At 44.7% G+C, this 25,458-nt stretch overlaps 1 protein-coding gene across 20 annotated transcripts in view; it reads right to left on the minus strand.

Annotated features, from left to right (window-relative positions):
* The window catches only part of DMD (dystrophin), a 2,379,610-nt gene that overhangs the window by 50,384 nt on the left and 2,303,768 nt on the right, over positions 1–25,458 (minus strand). For 16 of the 20 annotated variants that reach the window (XM_045050793.1, XM_045050788.1, XM_045050791.1 and 13 more), the window contains 7 exons: positions 18,546–18,712; positions 16,214–16,325; positions 14,463–14,599; positions 13,719–13,757; positions 9,332–9,397; positions 8,152–8,217; positions 5,380–5,538 (listed from right to left, as the gene is read on the minus strand). In XM_045050793.1, the coding sequence (XP_044906728.1) occupies positions 5,380–5,538; positions 8,152–8,217; positions 9,332–9,397; positions 13,719–13,757; positions 14,463–14,599; positions 16,214–16,325; positions 18,546–18,712 (746 nt within the window). The remainder of the gene's footprint in view (positions 1–5,379; positions 5,539–8,151; positions 8,218–9,331; positions 9,398–13,718; positions 13,758–14,462; positions 14,600–16,213; positions 16,326–18,545; positions 18,713–25,458) is intronic. The other 4 variants (XM_045050789.1, XM_045050804.1, XM_045050806.1 and 1 more) reach the window with 2 other exon arrangements.

Genomic DNA, 25,458 nt, shown 5'->3' on the forward strand with positions numbered 1-25,458 from the left:
ATAGTGTCAATACTACCAACTTGTATTTATTTTAAAAATATAGCTAATGGGGCACCTGGGTGGCTCAGTCGGCTAAGCGTCTGACTTCGGCTCAGGTCATGATCTCACAGTTTGTGAGTTTGAGCCCTGCACCAGGCTCTGTGCTGATGCTCAGAGCCTGCTTCAGATCCTCCACCTCTCTCTCTCTCTCTGCCCCTCCCCCATGGACACTCTCCCTCTCAAAAATAAACATTACAAAAATTTTAAAAAATAGATAATTTAAAGGGGCCCACTTGTCCTCCCCCTGGATCGTCAGTCCCAGCTGCAAACGACCATCATCTTGCCAGGCGCCCTCTAGAACTGGGGCTTGTCCCTTCCGTCCCCAGATCCCTCGAACAGCAGCTCTGCCCCTGCCCAGAAATACCACTCAAATTCAGCCTGTCTGCCCCATTTCTCTTTCTTGAGGCTTCACTGATCTCTGTTGTGGGTTTCCATGCTACCTCCCGATTTGAGTTACTGTTTCCAGTAGAGTTCTTTTCAAGGTCACCCTCCACACAGCTGCCCGAGTGATGGATGTAAGCATAAATCTAAAAGCACCACGCCTGGCTGATGCCCGAGTGGCTCCCAGTCCTAGGTGAGGTGGCATCATGCCCTTCCCGGCCTGGCCCTGCCCACTCGTGAGGCCTCATCGTCTCCCGTTTCTTGCCTCATCACAAAAGTGACACCACTGTTTGCAGTTTCCCGAACATTCCCTGCTCTTCCTCACCTTGACCCCCTCTGCTCCTCCTTCTGCTGGCAAGGCCACTCCTGATCCCCCTCAGCGTCCTGTCGTCTTGCCTGTGTGCCTACCATCACTGGGGACTCTTACCATCAAAGCCCTACTGAAGTCGCGTGGAGTAGACTGCGGAGACTAGGCCAGCCCGGGCCCCAAGTCGTCCCTGATTTACAGGGTAAAGCAACAGGATCGTGATTTCCAGCCAGTTCAACTCTGTGCTGTAAGTAGCCAGTCTAGAATCCTCGTGAATGTAACATTAGTAAGCTGGCGTTATCACTGGAGCAGTGAAAAGGGGCAAGGGAAACTCAAACTGAGACTGCACACTGTCTTGTTTGCCCCAAAACAAGACCTACGAAAGGCACCGAGTAGATACCAGGAATCCACAGGGCTCCCTGCTGTCATATAACATCTCCTGACAACTGTAATTAACTTCAGACTTCACAGTGAATCAGGTTAGTTAGTATTTACTCTCCTTCTAGCCTTGGGGACAATCTAATCGCTTTGCTAGGCAGGCAGCAGGATGACAATGAGTTTGGGTCTTTCATAAAGGCTACCTTTTCATTGCTAGGGTCACACCTAAAATTTCAGAGCAGGTCTGACTTCATTTGGACGGTGCAGAGAAAAATACACTGCAATTTGACACTGTGGATTTCCGTCAGGAGACCGCAGACTTTTGAGTCTCTGCAGTAAAAAAGCGAACTCTGAGACTGCAATGCTGAGGACACACAATGGATAAAATTCTCATGTCCGACTGATCTCACTCAAATGACAGTCTGCATGATCTGCAGAATGAGCACAAGACATTTTGCAGAAGGGAAACATTCAAGACTGTGTAAAGCCGCTAGTCATCCAACTTTAGGAGATGCTATCAAGAAAATTCAGAGTCACATTTAGCTTCTGCTCAGGGCTCTCACTTTACATTTGTGGTATGAACCAACGATCAAGAGAATGGGAGAGACGTACACGGCCTAGGATTTGGCAAACGAATGCTTAAGATTCTCAATTAATGAGAAAGCAACAGTTGGTGCTAATCAAGGAACCTGGGAAAAGAAAGACTCTGAAAAGCAAGAAGAACAGCTTTTAAAAGGCATTCCTCTACAAAATTCGGCTTTAAAAATAATTTTAGTCAAAAGTTCATGTGTGAGGGCCGCACTTAAATTCAGCTTCATTTCATTCATTCAACAAATATTTATTGAATGCTTTGTGTGCCAACTAAGAGAAACGGAATCCTAAAGGCAGAGATAAGACACCCTGGAGACACTTCTAAATTAGGCATTCTCTCTTTTCCAAGGGGCATGGGGGCAGGTGTCATGAAAAACAACAGAATTCCATACCGTATCTCATCGGAATTGGTGATCTCCGAGCCCCTTTCCTTTGCTAACTTATTTGGAGATTAGTCCTAAGGTTAGAACAAACGAACGCAAAATACACAGATACGGTAATAAACATACATCCAAAGGACATGGGACAACCTCAATTTTAAATTTCCATTCCCGCTTTCTCTCCAAGTACGCTTGTATTTGTCTGATCGTATGGCCCAGAGAGTGTCCTTTCAGGAGACAGCGTACCTTTCACTCTGCAGAGACATTTCTTTGGAATGTGGCAGGACGTGCAAATGGGACAAAGTGGAGAGAGAAAGAAAGAAACTCACCCTGATGACCTTTACCTGAAGGTCAAGAGAACTTACAGTAAGACTTCCATCAACATCAGATTCTTCATTTGGTGGCTTTAGGAGCCCTGGTGTAATTTCTTTCTTTCACGGAATAAACCATCCCGTTCTTGTAGAACGATCTTGGATATTTTTCAGGAGAAAGTAGTGATCCCTGTACCACAAGTACACAAACTGGTTTACTCATGTCTATCTAGTCCTTAATAATACTGTCTCAAGGCGCCTGGATGGCTCGGTCAAACATCCAACTTCAGCTCAGGTCATGAACTCGTGGTCCGAGGGTCTGAGCCCCACGTTAGTCTCTGTGCTGATGGCTCAGAGCCTGGAGCCTGCCTCACATTCTGTCTCCCTCTCTCTGTACCCCTCCCCACTCATGCTTGTGTGTGTGTGTGTGTGTGTGTGTGTGTGCGTGTGCGTGCGCGTGTGTGCGTTCTCTCTCAAAAATAAAAAAGTGAACTTAAAAAATTCCAGGGGCACCTGGGTGGCGCAGTCAGTTAAGTGTCCGACTTCGGCTCACGTCACGATCTCCTGGTTCATGAGTTCGAGCCCCATGTCGGGCTCTGTGCTAACTCGGAGCTTGGAGCCTGTTTCAGATTCTGTATCTCCCTCTCTCTCTCTGCCCCTCCCATTCTCATGCTCTGTCTCTCTCTCTCTCTCTCAAAAATAAGCATTAAAAAAATAAAAAAAAAAATAATACGGTCTCACGTCAAGGTCCATTCCAGGGAATATGTGACAATTCTATACAAATTCTATTTACAGAGAATGACTCTTTTTTGTTCGCTGGTCCAAGGGGCACTTGGCTATTTTTGAGTCAGAAAATCTGGGCCTGAGGTTGGTTCTGCCACTGGCTGAGTGTGAAATTTGGGTCAATCCATTTGAACCTCTGTGAACCAGCATTTTCCCATCTAAGTTCTTTACACAGCTTTAAGGAAGATTAAATGGCCCAAAATACAGTCAAGCACTCCGGAAATGATGAAACGATATGCAAATGACATTTATCACTAGTCTTTACCCTGGCTGTCATGGTGCGGAAGCAAAGCGTGCTAACAACAAACAAGACCAGACTCTTGCCCGATGACACAGACAGATCTATTGCGCAGTGCCAATAATCTTATGGTACAAAACGATTTTTACTCCTGGGTTGCGTCAAATGCTACTTACAATGCCAATTCCAACTTTTTCTAATTTGACTTTGACCCCTGAAATAACTGCAGGTTTAACACACAGGGATACTCATCAGGATACTCTTCAGTGCCAGTTCAGTGCCAAAGGAGACCAAAAATAAGGTTACCATGAAAACCAACAAAACGTTCAGTATTACCTCCTGGATGGCACTCGTGTGACATCCTTGCTGTATTCTTAAAGTTAGGTTTTTACCGAACATTCCAGGATTACCCCCTGAGTCTTCAAACCATGCTAGGTACTGCAGGGGACCACTAAGAGGATTAAGACCCAGTCCTTGGCCCAAAGGCACTCCCCGTCTTATTCGGGTTGGGGGGAGGGCGCCACACGGGGCATCACTGATAAAGAGGCAAACCATCAGGGAGTTCTCAGAGAAAGATTCACAATATTCGGAGAATACAGGCAAAAGATCTATTACTTCCAAATGCAGGGCTCTAACAGGGCTCCCTGGAGATTATTTTGAGGAAGGTCACGGAACATGGGTAGGACTCCTTCATCAGATATGGGAGGGAGCTTGCGCGTGACCCAGAAAGTGGATGAGGGCAGGATGTACTCGGAAACGGTTGCTAGAGCAGTGTGGCCGGAACACAGGTAGAAAGGAAGATAATGTTGTAAAAGGAAGAGAAAATTCTGGAAGGTTTTCAAGGCCCAGCCGAAAAGCCGGCTTTTTGTCTTCCTAGATGCAGAAATCCAACAAACAATGAACGCCATGATGGTCCTGGAAAGATACACAATGCGAGTCCGTATGGGGGATATATTATTGGAGGGGTGAGAGAGGCAGTGAGGGGAAGCCCACCGGATAAGGAGCGTGGCCACAGGTCGGGGGTTTTAAGAGCTAGAAGGTGGGCAGTGGCGGCAGAAAGCAATGGATGAATGGCAGTTTGCTTTTTCATCTTGAGGTGACACTACTCCCCGAGGGCACCGGTTCGCAGACATACCAAGCTGTCTAGATTCACAGGTTTTGGAGCCTTGGGCTAAATCACAGAGATGAAAGTACTCAAGTCCCACAAATTTGAGCAATTGCTCCTTTAAAGACTTGCCTGGTGGCATTTGTCTAAAGAAGGCACAGGGAGTTAGAAGTGATCATATGTAAAAGCCTTTCTTGACCAAGAGATCTGTGAGATAATAAATCTAACAGCAAAGTGAAAGTCCAATGATTTCTATTATCCTGACACCACACAGAATCCCAGAGTTTTACATCTTTGTCCTCCCTGCAGACAGGGTGAATTTTCTTTAGCCTTTTAATTTCTACACAGTTTCCTTTCTTCTGGGAACACCTTTTGCAGATGATGCTGACAACCGGAATTGTCTCACTAATCTGCTCTGGTGGTGAGCATACGTGATTTCTGTGGCCGATGATGAAAAATCAGATGAGTGAATTCGGTCGCAAATGAGGCAAAGCCAACGAGCCTACTTTCTTGAACGCTGTGGCGTAAATAATATGGCCAAATCCACGTACCCGTCGTATAATCGTGAAATTGAATGACTTGCTTTGCTCTTAAATTCTAGGCTCAAATATAAAATCAAAGCCTCTGAAACACATGCAACAAATCAAACACCACCATTAGCATTAATTCCTTTCAGCCCTCAATTAGGACTTCTTAATTATACTATTGCATTCATAGAGAGAGAGCATCTGTAAACGGAGCTCAACAGATTATCGCAGAAAACAATTAGACACAGAATGACTCTAAGTGAAGACTCCTGGCGCTTTTCTACGTGTGCACGTGTATGCGCTCTGCATACCAATGACAAAGCTAGAAAGAAAACTCACCTGTTTTCTTCCTCAAGATCTGCTAGGATTCTCTCTAGCTCCCCTCTTTCCTCACTCTCTAAGGAAATCAAGATCTGGGCAGGACTACGAGGCTGGCTCAGGGGGGAGTCCTGGTTCAAACTTTGGCAGTAATGCTGGATTAACAAATGTTCATCATCTCTGGAAAATAAAATCAAAGGTTTTGGTTTTTTCCCCTCTTATTTTGTTCTGGGGGTCAGGGACTCGGGTGTGTACTTAAAAATAGAAACATTTGCTCTTAACAAGTAATTAGACCCTTCTTCCTGTTTCTTAAGACACTTGCATACTTTTGAGGCTGTGATCTACCGTCTTACTGGTGAGAATTCAAAGCACTGCTTACTCAAATTTTCCAGTGAATGTGGCCTATTTACATGGGTAAAGGAACGGCAGGGTTACGGACACACTGGGACTCTGCGTTGACCACTCAACCAATAGTTAACAAATATTAAAAGACAGAACAATGGCTCCATCACTGAAGCCTGTCAAGAAAACCTGTTCACTGACCCATGCTATTGTTGATAATGACCAGGGAAAAAAATGCAGCCTTTACCATCATAAATACGGTCTTAAGGGGAAGACAAAGTAACCAAAAAGGGTTGCTTTGGTAAGTCGGTTTGAACTTAAAAAGCCATGGAGGCAAGACGGTAACAATAACGAACCTGTAGACAAATGATGGTTTCACTCAATTATTGTTCAAATAGAAAAACAAAAATTCGAAGGGAAAAAAAGCCATTAGGATGATTAATTCAAAGAACCCTGAACGACTTATTCTTTGGAACAGCTTTTAAGGACTGATCCTCGGGAACAAAGAAGCAAAAGGCTCACAATTTGGGGAAGCAACTGCAATGTCTCCGTAAAACTAGAACTCTTTAATACACGGGAGAAATCATTTTCCAAACGTATTGCTCCTAGCTCTTTGGAAGCCTGTGTGCCTCTAAGTTGTAAGAACCTCGGTTCTATTCTCAACGAGAGGCTAAAGCCCTTTGTTTCTGGTTAGATAGCAGGATGATATGTTAATATCCCCCTACGTCTTCTGAGTTGAAAAACAGTTCAGGTATTTAGGCAAAAATCCTCCTGCCCGAAATGATTTTGGTCTGTCAAGCCAGGTAATGGGCTGAGAAGTGAAAAGTGGACTACAAACAATTACTGGGTGTTAAAAACAAACATTTACGTGAAGTCACCCAATGCACCAAACCACCTCCCCAGACCTGCCCCCAAAACATCAGGATTTTATCACCGAACACTGAGTCAAAATGGATTTTATGTCCTCAGAAGGAGCTAAAGCTACATTTCATTTAAAAATTGTAAAAGGATGTTTCACTACCCAACTTACCATCCCTTTTCCCAAATTCTGGAATTTTATTGCTAGAACGTCCCCTGTTTAATCACAACAGAGCTACAATTAAGTTTCTCTTACTGTTCTCTCAGGCAGCCGCTGAATGGCGGCCATTATGATGCGGCTACAACTTGAATTAATTTCATCTCAAAATCGGCGACCCAAAGAAGCAAACCATCCAGGCCGTTTACGTCTGGTTGATTCTTTGGCCACCTGTTTTCCTGTCAGTGGATCTCATATCGTAATCCTACTGATACTTATCCCCATGGATGAGAAAGAGAACATACCACAGTTACGAATGGGGAGAAGATGGGTTTGGTTTTAAGTAACTCAGTCATAAACAGATGACTGACTGTCGACTTGATTCACCACTCACCTTTGAAAGGGATCGCCTTTATCTACCGGATGACTTGTTCTCACGTCTTCAATAACCAATTACGTATAAATGCCACTCGGGTACGATTTCCCTCAGCCTAATCCTCGTAAAGGCCCTTGCCTCATCTGAGTGTGACCGGGAGGTGCCACACCGACAGAGTAGACTGACCCCTCATCCTTCCCTTTGTCTAGATTCTCCATGACCAAGTGGCGAGACCTCTGTAACTTACCAAAGGCATCACTGTGCTTTGACTAGATTTTTTTTTTCTCTCTCTCTCTCTCTCTCAAGTATCCCTTCAGTTCGCAGGTCCTTATCTTTTCCTTCAGATTAGCTTCTTCGTCAGCTCCCTCCACCTCAGGCCCTTGATTCACGCACTATTTCTGTGTGTTCCTCATTGTGAACACTTCCCTTACTCGGTAATGAAGCCTCTGTTTCCCTGCCATAGCTGTGTGCTCGTCCTTGACAGGCCTGGCTTATCAGCCCACTAAAAAACTACTTCGACCTAAATCTGAGCTCCTGCTTCTGAAACCCTTCGCAAGGCTGCCTCGCCTTATTTGGCTAGCGAAGATGCTACCACTTTGGATCTCTGAAGGAAACTACCCAACTAACCTGCCGGATGGGAATACCCATCCAACTGTACCAAGGTTGGAGGTCCACTCCCCCTGAGTGGAGGAAATACCACTCAGCCGTCACTTTAAAAATTAATATCCAATCCCTTTAAATATCTGGCAGGTTCCGTCAAAGGTTAAGCATTTAACACAATTTCCATATTTGCACCTGGGCAGCCTGTGGCGGTCTGGTATTAAATAAGAGTAAGGCAAACTGGTTTTGCGACTCTGGAATCGCCAGTAAGGCCACATCTTGGATGAGCTCCTTCCCTGTCAGGTTGTTAAGAGTCAAAGAAAAAAAAGCAAGCGAGCGGTTCCTTGAAAGAGCAAATGACTATCACGCTAACTCCTATCTTCTGCGCTACCCTACCTCTAAAGCCCTCAAAGCAATTTCATCGTCAGGAACATTTCGTAAAAAGAGACAGGATACTTACATGCTCTCATTAGGAGAGATGCTATCATTTAGATAAGATCCATTGCTGTTTTCCATTTCTGCTAGCCTGATAAAAAACGTAAAAGCTCATTAAAACTTATGTGATTTCTTAGAATCTATTCAAGACCTAATCGAACATTCCTGAAAACTAAAGGATAAATCATGTCAAGAAGAGAAAGGACTCCTTCAAATTAAAGGATGTGTGTGCTGCCCTAACCTCTGGAGGCAGTGAGTGGTGGACCACAGCTTAGTTAGCGGCTTTACATTTACGCTATGAATTATAAGGGAAGTTGTATCTGGTAGGTTTTTCTTCTTCACAGATCGATCTTCCTGGCACTGAGAAAGGCCTTTGTTTTTACAAGAAAAGCCTCCCTAACAACATATACACTCTACTCCTTCTCTACCCCTGGTATTTTTAGGGCAATTACAGCTTTCCCCTGATGACAGACTGATAGAGCCAGTTCGTGCTTCCCGCGGTTGATAAACACGTTAGTGGTTAGAATATTGAAAAAGGACGGACTCACAGGTAAGCTCTCTTAACAGTCTGCCACCAAGTTTTACCTTTAAAAAAACCTCCTTCCCCTGAGACAATCGTAAACACTTTTTACCAGTAAAAAATAAAAAAAAGTTAACCAAACTCTTACAGACTTATTTAACGAGCAAAAGATATCTTACAGTTAGCAAATGAGTTTTTAGGTATAACAATGATCTGAAACACAAACAAGGTGGGACATAAAGGTGCGAGGATTAGGAAAATTAATTATTCTCTTCTTTACAGCGTATCAGGGAAATAAACACACAGACGGAAAGCCAACGCCTTCATATTCTCTACGGAACGCAGTATTGCTGCTTCACTTGGGCATGTCTGGTCTAGCGGTTTTCTAAGGTCAGATGATTTCTCAGCCAATTTATGAAACGTGCGCAGTATGCAAAACATCACAAAGCTATCAGAAAGGTTTAAAGGCCAGGGTTAGGGGGAGATTGTTCCGGACCAACGTTCTTACTGGTGTCCGAGAACAACATGCAGTGCAATGGCATGCAAGTTAGAGGGCAAGTTGATTAGTAGAAGTCAGACAAGATTGGGGGGAAAAGAAAAAGATCTGTTGCAAATTATTATCGGTTAGCTTTCCTTGGTTAGTTATTTCAATCAATATTTGCCTAGCATTCAACTAGTGTCATACCTGCTAGCATAATGTTCAATGCGTGAATGAGTATCATCGTGTGAAAGCTGAGGGGACGAGGCGGGCCTATAAGGCAGAAAATGTGATTAGTCACAGATACCATCCATTAATGGAGAAAAAAAAAAAAAAACAAAAAAACCCCACCACAGTCATGTTATATACATGGCCTAGAATGCTCTCACTCTAGCTCTCTGGATAAGGTACACATTTAGTTTTAACTTTATCTCCGATATCATCGAGTGTCTTAAATCCAAGCTGGAGAAGTGAACTCTCCTACTTCTACTTCTTTCAGAGGCCATAAAAAAGAGATCGGAATCTTCTCTGGAGAGCTTCCATTAGAGAAAAGGCTGGGGGAGACCATCTCTCTGGGGCACTTTCCTCCTCCCTTGTTAGTTTCTCACACGCTACGGTTCTGAGACTGTGTTGGCACTAGGCGGTCAAAAACGTTCAAGAGTTTACACCCATGCCATTTATTAGCCGCTCTCTCACCGAATGGAAATTCTACGTGCGCCTAGTACACTCTCAGTCAACAATCTGATTCTGAAGAGGCCAGGCCGGTCCGGGACCTCTTAAGATTCCACACCCCAAGCTATCTTGTTCTGTGCAGTTCTGTGAAGAAGCAATATATCCACCAATTTAGTAGCAGGACTCTATTACTACTACTCCATAAAATAAAACTGAAGGACCCAAAATGATATTGTGATGTTTTTTTTTAAAAAAAAAAAAAAAAAAAAAAAGAACTAAGTTCTATAAAATGTCACAGTATCTGAAATATCTATTAGGGATACTGTGTGCTAATATACAAGAGAAGAAAACAAGAGGGGAGGATTATATACTTTGGGGCGTAAAACCCTTTTTTATTTTTATTATTTTTATTTTTTTTAGCTCCAGAGACCAGGAGATTTGGTAAGGTTAACATTTTCCTCATCCTTTCCTATCAGATCCATTAATTATCCTCGAAGTTTTTATAGCACTTTTGGATTCACGTTAGGAAAAAAAAATCCATCTGTTCTGAAAACCAGTTTGGACTTGGGCTTTTTTGTTTTCATTGGAGTAGGACAAAAGTTCTCTTCCATTTCTGTCCTGACACAGAAAGCCCTTAGGTAAAGGCACGAATCCAAAAGTCAACAGTAATCTATTCAGTGAGGACTGGTTTAGCCCAACGTCCAAACAGCATTAAATGACTTGGTCGAAACACTAAGAATAGGTTTGTTTTTCCTTATACTAAAAGAAAAAACCATGTAGTTAGGTAGGCTGACAGCGAAAATGTACGAGAAATCCCTATTTCTTAAAGACACGCAATCCTAAGATGATGCCAACATGGTATAGCAAACAACTAGGGAACGGAGGGCTTCCCTGTGGGGTGAAGGCCTTATTTATGGAACCTGTGTTGTCTAGGTCCAGTGTCCCCATAATCCAATTGGCACTGGACAACCAAGAGGTTTCAAACTGTCAGGAGGAGACAGGGAGGACTACCCGATTTACTAGGCAGATCCAAAGATTTTCATGTGAATCTTCACTCTGGTTTTGTAGAGTTCATCTGCTTGTTCCTTAGAAGCCTGCCATAGCGCAGTATTAGAAACATGCTAGCTACCGTTTGTTTCAAAATACTCACTGCAGGTCAAGAGAGTTTAGTACTTGGATTACTCGGTTTATGAGCCCCGTCTTTTGGAACAAACTCGTTTTTCATGTACAGACTTCTTACGAGCTGAAAGCCCACCGTGAAGGAAAACGGCTGTTTTCTCTTCTAATAGCGGCAGGCTGGGTAGTGCATAGAACACTTGACACCTTTGAGCTAGGCACTACACAGCAAGAAAACTGGGCATGGAAATCCAAAACACTCTAATAAAATCTTACACAGAAAATACTATGCAGCACTTTAATCCTTAACCTTGAGGCTAATTCCATGTTATTTCTCTTATCAATGTTCGTAGCACCTAACACAGCATGCCTAAGCACAAGAACTCATAATAATCAGAAATCTAAAAAGAAAAAGAAAAAAAAAAAAAGAGAGAGAGAGAGAAAGTACACTAAAGGAAGCACTCATTAAACCAGAAAAGGAGCCAGAAGGGAGCACAGTTCAGAGAAGAATCATTTAAAAACCAAGAATAAGTAAAAGTACAAAACCCCTCAGTCCAGAAACAAAACTAAATCCAAAGCCTTCCGAAACATTTTTCTGGGAGACGGGAAGAATCCCGTTCTCCCTTCCTACTTCCTAAACACGAAACGATATACCCAGAAAGATTAGTCCTGTGATTATTAATGGCCAACTCCATCCCACCCACTACCCCTTTCTCTTCTGTGACAACTCCACTAATAACTTTTCACCCATTTCGGTTTCAAAGTGGACATGCTCCAAGAAGACTACCCGTCTCCTTTGTGGACGAACAATATAAAAGGCTTAGGCCAGATTTAGTTTTAAAGGTAATGTGACAAATAGCGGGTAAACAAGGGCTTCCTCTAAAGAAAAAGAGAAGGCGTGTGTCTCAGTGAACTTCCCAATTCGGTGATCCACATGAGAATCTGTTGACATCAGGGGCAATTCCTGCGAAATTCGAGCACCTTAGCACCTGGGTCTTTGCCTGAACAGGAGAGCTGGGCAATATATTTCATAAATTATGTATAATCCCAAGGGTAAAGACTTTAATAAAAATTGCTGGCATTGAAGAAAATAGGGACCGTAGCGTGCTGGGTTTTTCTTCCTCAAAAGCAGACTGTCCCACTATTTCTGAATAATCTAACAAACTTTTTATAAAAAGGCAAAGTGATTCTGTGTTTCAGTCGTTAGAGGAAGATATTGTAGTAAAGAAGGTTATTAATTTTAAAGTTCTTCGAAGTTTAAGGCAAACACCCTCTACTTAAGACAGGTGACGTTAAATTCACGGCCATGTTTTTTTCTCATTAGTTTATGTCTACAATAAACTTCTTTTTTTCTCCCCCCCTATTCAGGGAACTGTTAGCTATTCTTTGCCTCTTATTCTCTGCTACCTCTATCCGTGCATTTTCAAAGTGATTCTTTAGCATCATTGTCTTTAGAATATTTCAAATGGCTAGAAGTTATTCCAGAGTACATCCGTTTGCTTATCAGGATCCGGCCACAGTGAGGATTTCAGTCTCTCAATGTGTTTTGAAGTTTCTTGTTTCAGAAAGGTTCAAACTTCTATAAACAAATAAACTACCCGGGTGAGGGAAAAACCATCACCTACCAAGAGCAAAAACCAGAAGTGAATCTAAGTCACTCCCCCGATGATTAAAAAAAAAAAAAAAAAAAATCAGGTATAGGTACCGTAGCTCAAAATTAAGGGGCACAATAACGCTGCTTTAACCAAGAAAGGGAAGCCTCACACTTCGTTGAGGCCAATAAAGACTTAAAATAAACCTCAATTAATAGCTTGCATTTATCACTACAGGATTTTTAAAAAAGGATATACTTTAAATTAAATTACATGGGGGAGCGATAAAAAAGACCCAATAAAAATAAATTGAGTTCTTCTAAATTGGTCATTTCCCTCTTCCGTATAATAGAGCTGTCTGACTTTAAATAAATATTTTAATAAAGTACGCTTTGAAATACCAAAACTTTGTTATAAAAACTCCGCACGACAGAACTTTAAAAACAATGCACGCTTTGTTTGCTAATAGGTAAATCACAGACTCCCCAGAGAGTTTTCTAATAACATTATAAACTCTGAGCTAAATCAATTATCTGTTGGTATCTAATATTAGTATTATTAATATACACCAATAGTAATAACCAAGTCGACAGTACACTTTCCTTCCAGTGTAAATGTCGAACTATTTATGAGCTGAATATTTAGTTCGGAGAGGAGAGCAAAATGAGTTTAGTTCCAAACAGAGAAACTCATGTATATAGAGATGAGTCCAGTAGCATACACACGCCTCATGGAAATTATTCCATCAAAGTCAACATCACACTATAAAACAAATTCTCTTGATTTTTAATGGTCCACTTAGAAGAGGCCCTAAAGAATAAACCATCATCCTTTTGAAGGTCCACAAGTATTACCTCTCAAAAGCTATGGCTAAAGAACGTTATGATGTAATCAGAAGGCTCTTCCCTGCTTATAATGGAAGGCTATATAAACACGTCTCCCGGGACTGTAACTAACAACCCCTTCGTTTCTTTGATGATTGATTCCAGGCCAGGATTTCTGCCGGTTAAAACCTGACCAGGTGGGGACCTGAAAACCTCACTCTGATTCTCCTGATCTGTGGCGGATGGCCCTCGCAGCGTCTTATCACCGGAAGAAAAAAAAATTGAAATGAAGGGCGGGAACTTAATAGGTCTTTAAAACCAAACTCAACCAACAGAACAAAAATGGTCAAATCAAGCAAGCCAGCAGCACCCTTCAGCACAAGTACTCACGCAGAATCTACCGGCCAGAAGTTGATCAGAGTAACAGGACTGCAAAACAAAAAATGAGGTGGTGAAGAGAGACACAGGCAAACTCAGCCACAAACAAAGTAAACAAATCAAGAGAAATAAATAAATAAAGACAAAATAAAGTGCCGAGAAGTCAAAAATCAATAAAATTCAGCCAATTAAGTATGAACCGTGAAAAGCAACGGCCAAAACGCAGGTGGAAAGTGAGGTGAAAGAAAAACAAACAACTGTGCGATTGCCATCAGATATGGAAAACACAAGAGAAGGCTGAATACAGGTGGAGGTATCGTCATTTTGATCACGAGAATCATTGCTACTTACTGTGAAGAAATTTCCTGGGACTCTATTTTCTTTCAAGGAGATAAAAGCAACTAAGCACGACCCCACAATCAGATACAAAAAAGACACACGCCTGGCGATTCGTGAGGGCAGAAAACCCCAACGCAAGGCTGGACTCCCTCATTTGTAAACCGTCCCAACATTTCTTATCAGGGAAGCAGTAGCTGTCACGGAGCTGCTCTCCCTGGGAGATCCAGATTAAGTTTTGGAACTGGTAATTGGCATGGGACAACCGACACGGGAAAATGGCAATTGAACATCAGCTTGTTTTTCTCTTTCCAGCTAAAGTAAAATCTAAAGAAAGAGAGAGGAGAGACTGTTTGCATTTGGGAGCGAAGGAGGGCACTCGGCGGAGAGGAGCTCAAAGAGGCCTTCACCAGTACTCACGTTTCCATGTTGTCCCCCTCTAAGACAGTCTGCACAGGCAGGTAGCCCATTCGGGGATGCTTCGCAAAATACCTTTTGGTTCGAAATTTGTTTTTTAGTACCTTGGCAAAGTCACGAACATCTTCTCCCGATGTAGTCTGAAAGGGAAATTGTGCCGAGATCAGACACACGAGGGAATGAGGTCAAGGGAAAGGGGCCACTGCGGTGTTCTGCCTCGGGGCGCTCATTCTGTAACTTAGGAGACCGTAGGGGTCAAGAGCGAAGTCGGTGGACAAAAACCGGGCCGGGCCTAGCATTAACCGGTAGGGTGAACTTGTCCACCTTGTTTACCTCTCGAAGGCTCAGACCGTCTGTAAAATGGGGGTAATAATACCTCACCGAGCTGTCATGATGAAAAAACGAAGTCAAAGGAGCACCTCGTTTCTAAAGTCTTAAAGTTGACCTCAGGTTTGGCCACACTTCCTAGTACTTTAAGGAACGATCTGATCCACGCTGACGTCATGTTTCACCCCCTGAATCTCCCTCTCTTTCACAGCATGGCTCACTCTGCATCACTGAATACCTTTGCAAGAGGAATCAAAGTGAGAAAGACACTAGGAACCGGATCATGGCTCTATGACGGAAGACAGGAAAGTTCTAGAACAGAGCTTCTCAAACTTGGATGTGCGCAGCAACTACCTGCAGATCCTGCTACAATGCAGGTTGGATTTAACGAGGCAGGGGCAGGGCCCGAGTTGTTGCATTTCTAACAAGCTCCCGGGTCCGGCGGTGCTGATGAGTCCCAGCAGCTAGTGGTTCGGTAACATCAGACCGACACCCAGATGTGTCTGACCACCCAGTCTATCTCCTTTCCATTTCACCGGTGATTTTTCCAAAGTTCTGTAAGCTACTGAACATTTCCTCAAAACGACATCTGAGGAGAAAGTTCCGTCTCACAATTCTAGAACAGTGGGCAAATTACTTAAGGCCTCAGAGTACTCATCTGTAAAAAGGGGATGATAACAATAATACCTATTTCACAGAGTAGTTTTTCTTTTTTTTTTCTTTTAAGTAGGTTCCATGCCTAGCGTGGAGGCCAGCACAGGGCCTGAACTCATGACCCTGAGATTAAGACCTGAGCTGAGATCAAGAGTCGGACGTTTAACTGGCCGACTTCCAGCTCAGGTCATGATCTCACGGCTCGTGAGTTCGAGCCCCGCGTCGGGCTCTGTGCTGACAGCTCGGAGCCCGGAGCCTGCTTCGGATTCGGTGTCTCCTCCTCTCTCTGCCCCTTCCCTGCTCACACTCTGTCTCTCTCTCTCTCAAAAATAAACAAACATTAAAAACAAAAACCAAAACCAAAAAGGCAAATGCCTAGCATTAGTTAAGCAAGACTGGCCAAAAGCAGCGAATTCTAAATTCGAAGGAACCCACATTACCCCCTCCCCCCACACCCCCCAGCATAAAACGTCTCCACACAACCGCTACGGCGGTAACAAAATACAGCTGAGACCGTCTTCTCGACAACCACCAAACAGAGATGAAAAATCTCTTCGTTCATCCTATGCTATTTGTGGAGTAACTTCGAGGCTTCGTTCTGTGCCAGGCACTGCCCTATGCGCTAGGGATAAAGTAAATCTGGAGCCCCTTTGGCGGGGGGACCGTCTCGGGAACTTATAAATCACAGCTGTACACACCCTGTGCAACACGGTGCAAAAGTGCAACTCCTCCCAGGTGAGCTAAGTGTCCCGCCAGGGAGGCATCTGACTTACCGGAGTGCAGTATTCCACCATGGGATAGTGCATTTTATGGCCTTTTGCAACGCGACCAGAAAAAAAGCAACTTTGGCAGATGTCATAGTTAAAGTGCTTCAGACTCCTGTACCTGGTTAAAACAAAAACAAAAACACACCCTCAGGCATTTCTTCACGTCGAATGCCCAAAGAACACTCTTTAATAAACCTTCCACACGCTCCTATTTCTGCAAACAGAATGCAGTGTTCATTAATCCCACAGGTAAGCGATTAACTTCCTGCATTCACAGTTCTCTGGTGCTTCTCCCACAGTATCAAAACATTCTGGCAGGAAGATTATCCCATAAACATATGGAAGGAGGGAAGATGATTTCAGCTCTTCTTTAAACTCCACTAGGAACCCTTTCAGATCAAGTAGGAAGACCAAACACAAGAATTTGGAAGAACTTCCAGGAGAAAGACATGGACGCCCTGCAGGCCCCCTACCCGTTCTGGGGACAAACGTTTCCTGAAGCAATTATTTTCCAAACAACGTATCAAGATAAAAAGCAATTTCCGCAAACAAAGGAAAAGTACACGAGAACCCTCGTTTAAAATTCATCTCGCCTCAATCACGTTTTCGAAAACGACCGACACGATTCACCTCCAGGGAGTCGCGTGGCTGATCTCTTTCAGGTGCCTCTCTCCAGAACACCCCGCCTCTCACCCACGCCTAAGGGAAGCCCCAAGGAAAGACAAAATCGGGGTGGACAAAAGAATCTGTCCTCTGTAAGGTGCCGGGGGGGGGGGCGCACACCCCCATTCTCGGTATACGGTACTGTTTCCTATTCTCCCTGCCTTTTGCTTTCTTAGAGAAGAACCCTAGCCAATTCAAATAAACACACTCCTCCTGCCACATATGGGCAGGTGGGGGGAGAGCTACCTTTTTTAGATCCCAACCATCTTTGGAGAGGAGGAGGATAAGAAACAAGTGCCGAGTCCCCCAAATGATCTCCTTTGATAAGGGTAAAAGAATTAAACGCAAACCCCCTCTTCGGCCCTCCAGAGCCCTCCCCTTTTCTATTTTATGAGCCCTCCCCCGTCCATAAATCTCGCCAGCTAGGGAAGGTGAGAAAAGCGAGGTAGGAAGCGGAACGCCGTCCCCTGGGGCTCGCCCTCCACGTCCCCCATGACACCGTTCTTACCTGCCAGAAACCAGGAAGGCAAACCGTTCCTTTGTGAGCACTGCCTACTCACTGTTGTCTACCTAGGCTTTAGAAACCTCTGAGGGTTTGTGTAAAACCTCTCTGTCAACACCATGAAGCATGGAAGGACAAACACCAGGGGTAAAAGAGTAGTGAATAAAAGAAAGCACACAAATGGTACAAAGTAGTTATTAGGAAACAAAGAAAGAAAACAAGTCTAAGCATAACTAGAAAAAGAGTATTTACATAGCTGTTAGGGAGATTCTGAACGGGCAGAGACTATGTGGCTAGTTTACAACTTTATGGCTTATTCATCGCTATGGAAACCTTGATGTTGATCCAGATGTTTAAATACATCCTCATTTCAAAATGTGGGCTCGGGATTATCGTTGAGTAAGATTAATTCGCTTAAAAATAGCCCATCTCCCCAAACAGGTCAACAAGGCTGAGGATTTAAGAGCCAGTGGTTGTCCGTGACATTTTCCGAAGATCAGAATAATAACCTGCTATGTTTCCTATCTCTTTCACTTGTAAAGTCATAAAGAACCTTTCCATTTTTTTTAGCCGCTTTGTGAAATTTTCATTGACTTGCATGCTTTATATTCCCTCAGAAGTTCATTAGGAAACATGCAAAGAGTGTAATCAGATTCACAGGTAAAGAAGCTCTGGGCTGCTCGAAACAATTCGTTACTCGAGGGAAGAAAAGAAGAATAAGCAGCTGAGCTACCATGACAGGTCTCCCCACACAGAATCATCTCTGAGTTTTGTAACGGATTCTTAGAGAGTTTCTATAAACAGAAAAAAAAAAAAAAACAACAACAACAACACATGAAAACACCCCCAGAGAGACGGTTAACATTTTCTGGATCCAGGAAGGAGGCGGCACAGTTAATGCGCATACCCTCGACAGACAAGTATCTCAGGGGAGGCAGGCCATCAGTCAGTCGTGTTCCACCAAGGATGCGGCTCCGCGGAGCTCCACAATGAAGGTGGTGGAAAGGGACACCTGCCTGATGAGTCAGAGCCACCAAAATAGCCCAGCCATCGGGGCAGTCCACGGTTCGGAAAGGGAACGAACTCAGAGCAACTAGCACAGGAGATACAAGATCAAGTCCCAAAAGGTGACAACCACGCGGGAGGACGTGCCATAGTGGGGGTCCCGGATACCTGAATCCGATGATCGGACACTCCTTGCAGATGTTGCACTTGGCCTGGTGCTTGGCAGTTTCCGCGGCAGCCACTCGGTGCAGGACAGGCAGCCACACCATGGACTGGGGCTCCAGTCTCATCCAGTCTAGGAAGAGGGCCGCTTCGATCTCAGGCTTATTATTAGCCTGTGTGGACAGGAGGAAGGGCGAAGGGGGTGGTGGAGGGGGGGGAGCGCAGGACAAGAAGAGAAAGGACGGGAGGCATATGTCAGTACGGGCCCGAAATTAAGCAAAAGGCACAACGGGGGCCCAACGAGGCTCACTTTTCACAGCCCCTTTCTGCAAACGTCCCCCCGACACCCACAGGAGCCACCTGTCCCCTGAGGCTTCGGTAAACTGCCATTCCCGTGTGTGGCTGCTCGATGACGAGACAGCAGAGGAAACCAAACACGTGGAGGAAGGAGAGCAACACACACACCTGAGCCTCGACACCCCCCGCCCCCCGAGCTCCGGCGTTTGCACACGCACGTTGAGAAGGAGCCGGAAGTGAAATGCAAGCGCTTACTGATAACATCTCGCAGGAGGTTAAGGAAAAACCAACTCAGGAATTATTGATTCCTTGTTTCTCCTAGAGAATCTATTTCTCAGTGTTTCACAGAATCATAATGAAGAGCCCTTAAAATTCATCCGGTCCCAGAGCTTCCTTTCACAGACTGGAAAACGGAGACACACACGAGGGAAGAACCCTTCCCAAGGCCGCACGATGGCCGAGCAGCCGAGACGCTACCAGAATCCAAGCCTCCTGGTCTAGCGCTGTCTTCACGGTGCCCTGTTGCTTCTCGTCTGTCCCTGTCGCTCTCCCTTTCAATGTCTAAATTTTATAAAACACCATTCCTCCCAAACAGTTCACTGGTTTTAGAAAACTCGAAATACATTTACCTATCGCTTACGGATCACTATAGTCATGCATTTTGATTACATCTCTGGTGACCCTACAAGATAGCAGAGGTGTTTTGGGTTTTTTGTTTTTGTTTTTGTTTTTGTTTTTTGGTATTTTTAGACTGAGCAATCTATCGTCCACTGTTTTTTTCTCATTGCCTCTTTCACATCACATCTTCCATCTGGGATCACTTCTGCCCAAGCACACCCTTTAGAATATTCTTTTCAGTGTCTTGTTGGTGGGGAATTTCTCAGGGTGTTTGGTCTGAGAAATCTCTCTTTAAAAAAAGTTTACTGGGGCGCCTGGGTGGCGCAGTCAGTTAAGCGTCCGACTTCAGCCAGGTCACGATCTCGCGGTCTGTGAGTTCGAGCCCCGCATCGGGCTCTGGGCTGATGGCTCAGAGCCTGGAGCCTGTTTCCGATTCTGTGTCTCCCTCTCTCTCTGCCCCTCCCCCGTTCATGCTCTGTCTCTCTCTGTCCCAAAAATAAATAAACGTTGAAAAAAAATTAAAAAAAAAATTAAAAAAAAAAAGTTTACTTATTTTTGAGACAGAGAGACAGAGAGAGAGAGAGAGACAGAGAGAACAAGCAAGCAGGAGTGGCAGACAGAGAGAGAGAGAGCGCGAGAATTCCAAGCAGGCTCCCCGCTGTTGGCACAGAGCCTGACACAGGGCTCGAACCCGTGAACTGCAAGATCATGACGTGAGCGAAAATCAAGAGTCAGATGCCCAACCCAGGGAGCCACCCAGGCGGCCCTCTCTTTTTCTAAATCCATACTCTTGACAGCTATCTTCATTACGTACAGATGTTTAGACTCAAAGGGGGTTTGTTTTTATTTTGTCTCAGCACACTGAATGATGATTCCACTTTACCTTCCCTGTTGCTACTGTTAACAAGTCAGCAGTAAAGCACACTACTGCTCCTCTGGAGGTAATTCGTCCTCCTCCTGTCTTGTGTTATGTTTCTAGGGTTTATTTATACTTCTTAGCAGTCGCTGGGCTTCTTGAATCTTTAGTGTCTTTGGTCAGCTCTGGAATCTTCTCAGTCATGATCTCAACAAACAGCGCCTCTTCTCCATTTCCTCTCTGTTCTGCTTCCAGAAATCTATTAGATAAATGTTAGACTTTCTCAACCCAGCCCAGGTTTTTGTCTGGACAGGCCCTCCTCGCGCTTCATTTCTAACAATCCCTTCTCTCCTACCGGCTGGCTAGCGCTCTCTCTCTTGAGGAGCATCCAGTCGGCTAGTAAACCCATTCAGTAAGTTTTAAATTTTGGCTGCTGTACTTTTAACAGCCGCAAGGTCTATCTGGTCATTTTTAAGGTCGTCTAAAAAGTCTAGGGCTCACTGCGGAGATTTTTCAATGTCACCTGTTGTTCTTTTAACCGAGTAAATGCTTTTCCAACAAGAATCTACCGATTCCGAGGTATGAAATTCCTATGGGTCTGCTCCTGCAGTCTGCCGTTTCGGCTGGTCCTCAGGCACCCTGGCTTGCTTCTTGCGGGCTTATTATTTTTTTTTTTTAACACGTACTACGGTGACCTTAAAAAAAATCTTCTGGAGATACCTGGAGCCCTAGAATGGAAGTGTTTTCTATAGACGCGACCGTCATTTGCTTTTGCCCACAATCCGGGGGGCAGTGCGCCTGTTCCGAGACCAATGTAAACGGAACATACGATGGGACAATGTAGCATCACGCAAGTAATGAGTATTTGCACTGTAAACCCATGTTGCTTCTCTTGGAACGTGGCTCACTGAGAACGAATCTACTCGTACTGCAGACAGGAGCGCACCACGGTTGAAACCGACGGGTCATGCGGCTCACAAAGCTCACCACTCGAGCAGTAGTCCAGTCACTACCCCTGATTGTAAATTTAACAGTATAATGAGCCCTTGGACCTTGAATCTCCTAGCTGCGAAATGCTACCAATCTGAGGTACTGCTCGAAAGCTTGGGTTGAGCGCTTTTCTCTGTGGAGAGCGCCGTCACAGAGGTACTCTGTGGAAATTGGAAAAAACAAAAAAAACAAGAATTACAGAACCCGAAGATCAAAGGGAGCGTGCAAGCGAACTCATCCTCTTGGAACGGGACCACAGAACCGTTAGACCTTCCATGACCACGGAGTCCAAACTCTGATGCAATGCCAGTGTGCTCTCACCGCCACTAGAGAACCATCGGCCGGGTGAGGGAGCAAACACCCTCAGTGGATGACCTTGAACACTTGAGTACAGGTACGCCTGTCAAAAGCGCGCCATCACACGGAGCTGAAATCCACAGAGCAGAGCAGAGGCCGCAGAATCCAGCCACGGAGAGTTCAAACCCCAACCATTTACCGGCTGTGGGACCTTGGCAAAGTAACTTTACCGTTCCCTGTCTTAATCTCTACATAGCACCTGCCTGGGAGGGTTGTTTGAAGATTTCAATGAGTGGAATGAAAGGCACTTGGAACCCCGTGTGGCACAGGGCAAGACCAGAAACCCAGATGGTCTCAGGCTTTACAGAGCCCTGCCAAGATGTTACCAGAGCGGTCATGTCTGGCCATGCTGCTTCACCCCTGTTCTTTTATTTACTCCTCGTGGGACATGCCTTCGCTTGCCACAGTCCTTTAGGAAACTACTTTCCAAATATGATCTGCCGGGAAGGGTCACTCCACTGGTCTGGACAGTATAACTGGATGACTTTCTTTTATTCTGTTGTACGTGCACATAGGGTTTCTGTTCGGGTATAATCTCTGGCTATTTCCCAGTGCATCCGGCAGACCCAGCATCCAACAAAACGCTTCAAGAAAAGAATTATGGAACTTGATTACGGAAACACTGCACTCATTACATCTGCCTCTTAAAATTCTTTTCTTTTTCAATTTTTTTTTTAAGTTTCTTTGTTTTTGAGAGAGAGCGCACGCGCGCGCGAGCGAAAACGCACACACGTGTGCGTGCACAAGCAGGGAAGGGGCAGAAAGAAACAGAGAATCCGAAGCAGGCTCCAGGCTCTGAGCCGTCGGCACAGAGCCCGACGCGGGGCCCGAACACGCAAACCTAGAGATCACGACCTGAGCCGAAGTCGGACGCTCAACTGACTGAGCCACCCAGGCACCCCTGCCTCTTAAAATTTTTAATGCATGTTAACATACTAAACGCTGAGGAGTCGTTGGTAAAGAAACACGTCAAACTTTGACCTCAGAATTTCCCATACTAATTATTCAGTGAGCCCAAGACCTTTACCTTTCAAAAAACAAAACAAAACAAAACAAAACTCCAAGGCTTGTCAACACCACAAGGTCCTCAAGCTGGGTTGGGCATAATGGGAAATGCTGTTCTTGGCTGTTTTCAGTGATTCCTCTAGTCTGTACTTGCTCAGTTGGGACCTGTGTCCTTTCCCTTGGGTCAAGGACTGGGCTGTTGGTTTGGGCCGGCTGTACCATCTCATCAAAATTTTTAAGAATTCTGACTCTCCAAGCCGAGAGATTAGCTGTTCTTCCCTGCTTTGTGTCCTTTTGGTGTTTTTTACACTTCTTTTCTTTTGACATACTTCTTCCATTTGAAAGCACGTGTTCTGTCTTCATCAAAAAGTCAGTGGTGAGGGGCGCCTGGGTGGCGCAGTCGGTTAAGCGTCCGACTTCAGCCAGGTCACGATCTCGCGGTCCGGGAGTTCGAGCCCCGCGTCGGGCTCTGGGCTGATGGCTCAGAGCCTGGAGCCTGTTTCCGATTCTGTGTCTCCCTCTCTCTGCCCCTCCCCCGTTCATGCTCTGTCTCTCTCTGTCCCAAAAATAAACGTTGAAAAAAAAAAAAAAAGTCAATGGTGAAAATATCAAGCAGGGCCAAGGTCGGCCAGCAGCCACCGCCGCAAAAGCGCTCGGGCGGCTCGGGCTGACGCAAATCCAGGATTCAGCCTTCTCTGGTTAAACCAGGACTCCCCCCGGTTCTATTACCGCGGAGTCCGCTGCACTCGCTTTTCCACCTTGTACACAAAAGCACAATGAGAGACTCTGTCAAAGGAGCTACAAGTTTCAGCTGCAACACGTCCTCTAACCATCTCTTGCTCCACTGATCTAGAAACGAACTTTATCAAAATAAACCCTTTCTAGCTCAGAGACAAACCAGTACAGACAGCCAGTACAATGGCCAGCAGCAGTAATTCATCCCTCCTGAAAACGTGGATTTACTGTTGCTTAAGCTGACCCTAAGATATTTTTTTCCGACTCGGTTTTAAATGATCGTGTGTTCAATGGTGGATTAAAAGCCATGCTACGGAGGAAAACTTCACGCTTAATACAGGGAGTGTGATAAGCACAGAAACCTCCTATTCATTGCAGAAGACGGCAAGTCAAACTCTGACCGTGAGTCAGCAACAAATGCAGGTGTAAAACAGTAAAAAAGAAAGCAAGAAACACCATGACCACGACGTGTAACTAAAGGCAAAGCAAGTGCAGCGTGAGGAAGTGGGTCTCATTACCCTCAGAACTGTTCAAACCCTTCTTAGAAAATGCTGTCGAGTTCTGGTGGCCCAGAACTTAGACAAGGCTTGGCAGAAAGGCACAAGGATAATTAAAGGGTTTGAAAGACCTATGAGAACAGTTTAAGGGAATTGGGATTATTTAGCCAAGAACAAAAACAGAGAATGTGCCAGAAAGAGTGGCTGAAGGGGCGATTTAATAACAGTTTTCAATTATGTGAATGGCTCTTGCATAGGGGCCTGCGACCAGCTGTTCGATCCCTCCACTGAGGACAGAACAAGAAGAAACAGGCTTAAGCAGCATGAACGACTTAGGCTGTAACTCATACAGAATTTCCTGATGCAGAAAGTTGTTAAAGCATTAGTGTGAATTACCAGGGGAAGCTAGAGAATGTTCTGCCTTTTCAAAATACTATAGATTCTCTTGTGTTTAAAGGCTGGAAATCCTCAAGGTTCTTTCTAGCTCCCGGGATGGGAGATCCATCATTTTGGCTCTTTTAAAACTGCTCACCGATGCCAACTGACAGCACCGAAGACGAGATACGGGGATTCACATTCTCTTTCTGTTTCGATCTTTCATTTTCACTACAAACCATCCTGTATCCTGGTGGTATCCTCCCTCTCCTTTTGTTTGGCCATAAAGAAGGAAAGAACTGAAAACCAGGCAAAGCTTCCATAAAGATCTGACAGAACTAAAACTAAACCCCAGCTAAAATGACGTTTTGGCCTTCTAGAAAAAATAAATAAGGGCAGACTGGCCGAGGAGGAAGCTGTTGAGGACAAAGGGCAGGTATGATTGTACCGAGTTGAAATCATCCTTTTAGGTGCCATTATTTGCTGGCCTACATATAGGCCTCCGGTCGTTTCTCTCGGTATCAAGGATGACCTTGCCCTCTCTCCCTGAAACGCCACTTCCTCACATGGCAAGTTTGGAGTTAGGGGGATTTGCCGGGGTTCAGAATAACTTTGGGGTTTCTCGCATGTTATACCTTCCGTAAACCCTTCGGCACCAAAGGACCAGGCCCTAAGCGGCTGCCACGGAGTCCATCTGAACGCTCATTTTTCTATCGGGATAACAGTATTAGTTCGTGGCTGCAGAGGAAACGGGATGGGGATATTTCTCAGCATGCCCAACACCCCAGCTACCACAAACACATACACTGTACTTTTAAGAGCGGACAGTCAGCATCTCAACTTCGAGGTTTTTGAAAAAAACATGACAGTGCTTAACAAACCGAAAAACTGTAGAAAGGGAAGTCAAGGTTATGCAAGAGACTACCCAGTGGTTCTCAGATGATTCAAAAAAAAAAAAAAAGAATTAACAACCTAAAAACAATACGTGTCTAAACCTAAAGACAGGAACTAGGCTTCCATCCCCTCCATCCAAGCTTGCAGAATCGAACGGAGTTGAACGAGGGGACGGGAATTAAGCTGCAGTGTGACCACAATTAAAAAAAGGAAGGATTAGGGTATGTGAATGAGGTTAGAATTAAAAAACAAAACAAAACAAAACAAAAAACTGCCGAGTCACCCTGAAAGAAAG

This window comes from Felis catus, chromosome X, assembly GCF_018350175.1.
Source record: "Felis catus isolate Fca126 chromosome X, F.catus_Fca126_mat1.0, whole genome shotgun sequence".
Lineage (NCBI taxonomy): Eukaryota > Metazoa > Chordata > Mammalia > Carnivora > Felidae > Felis > Felis catus.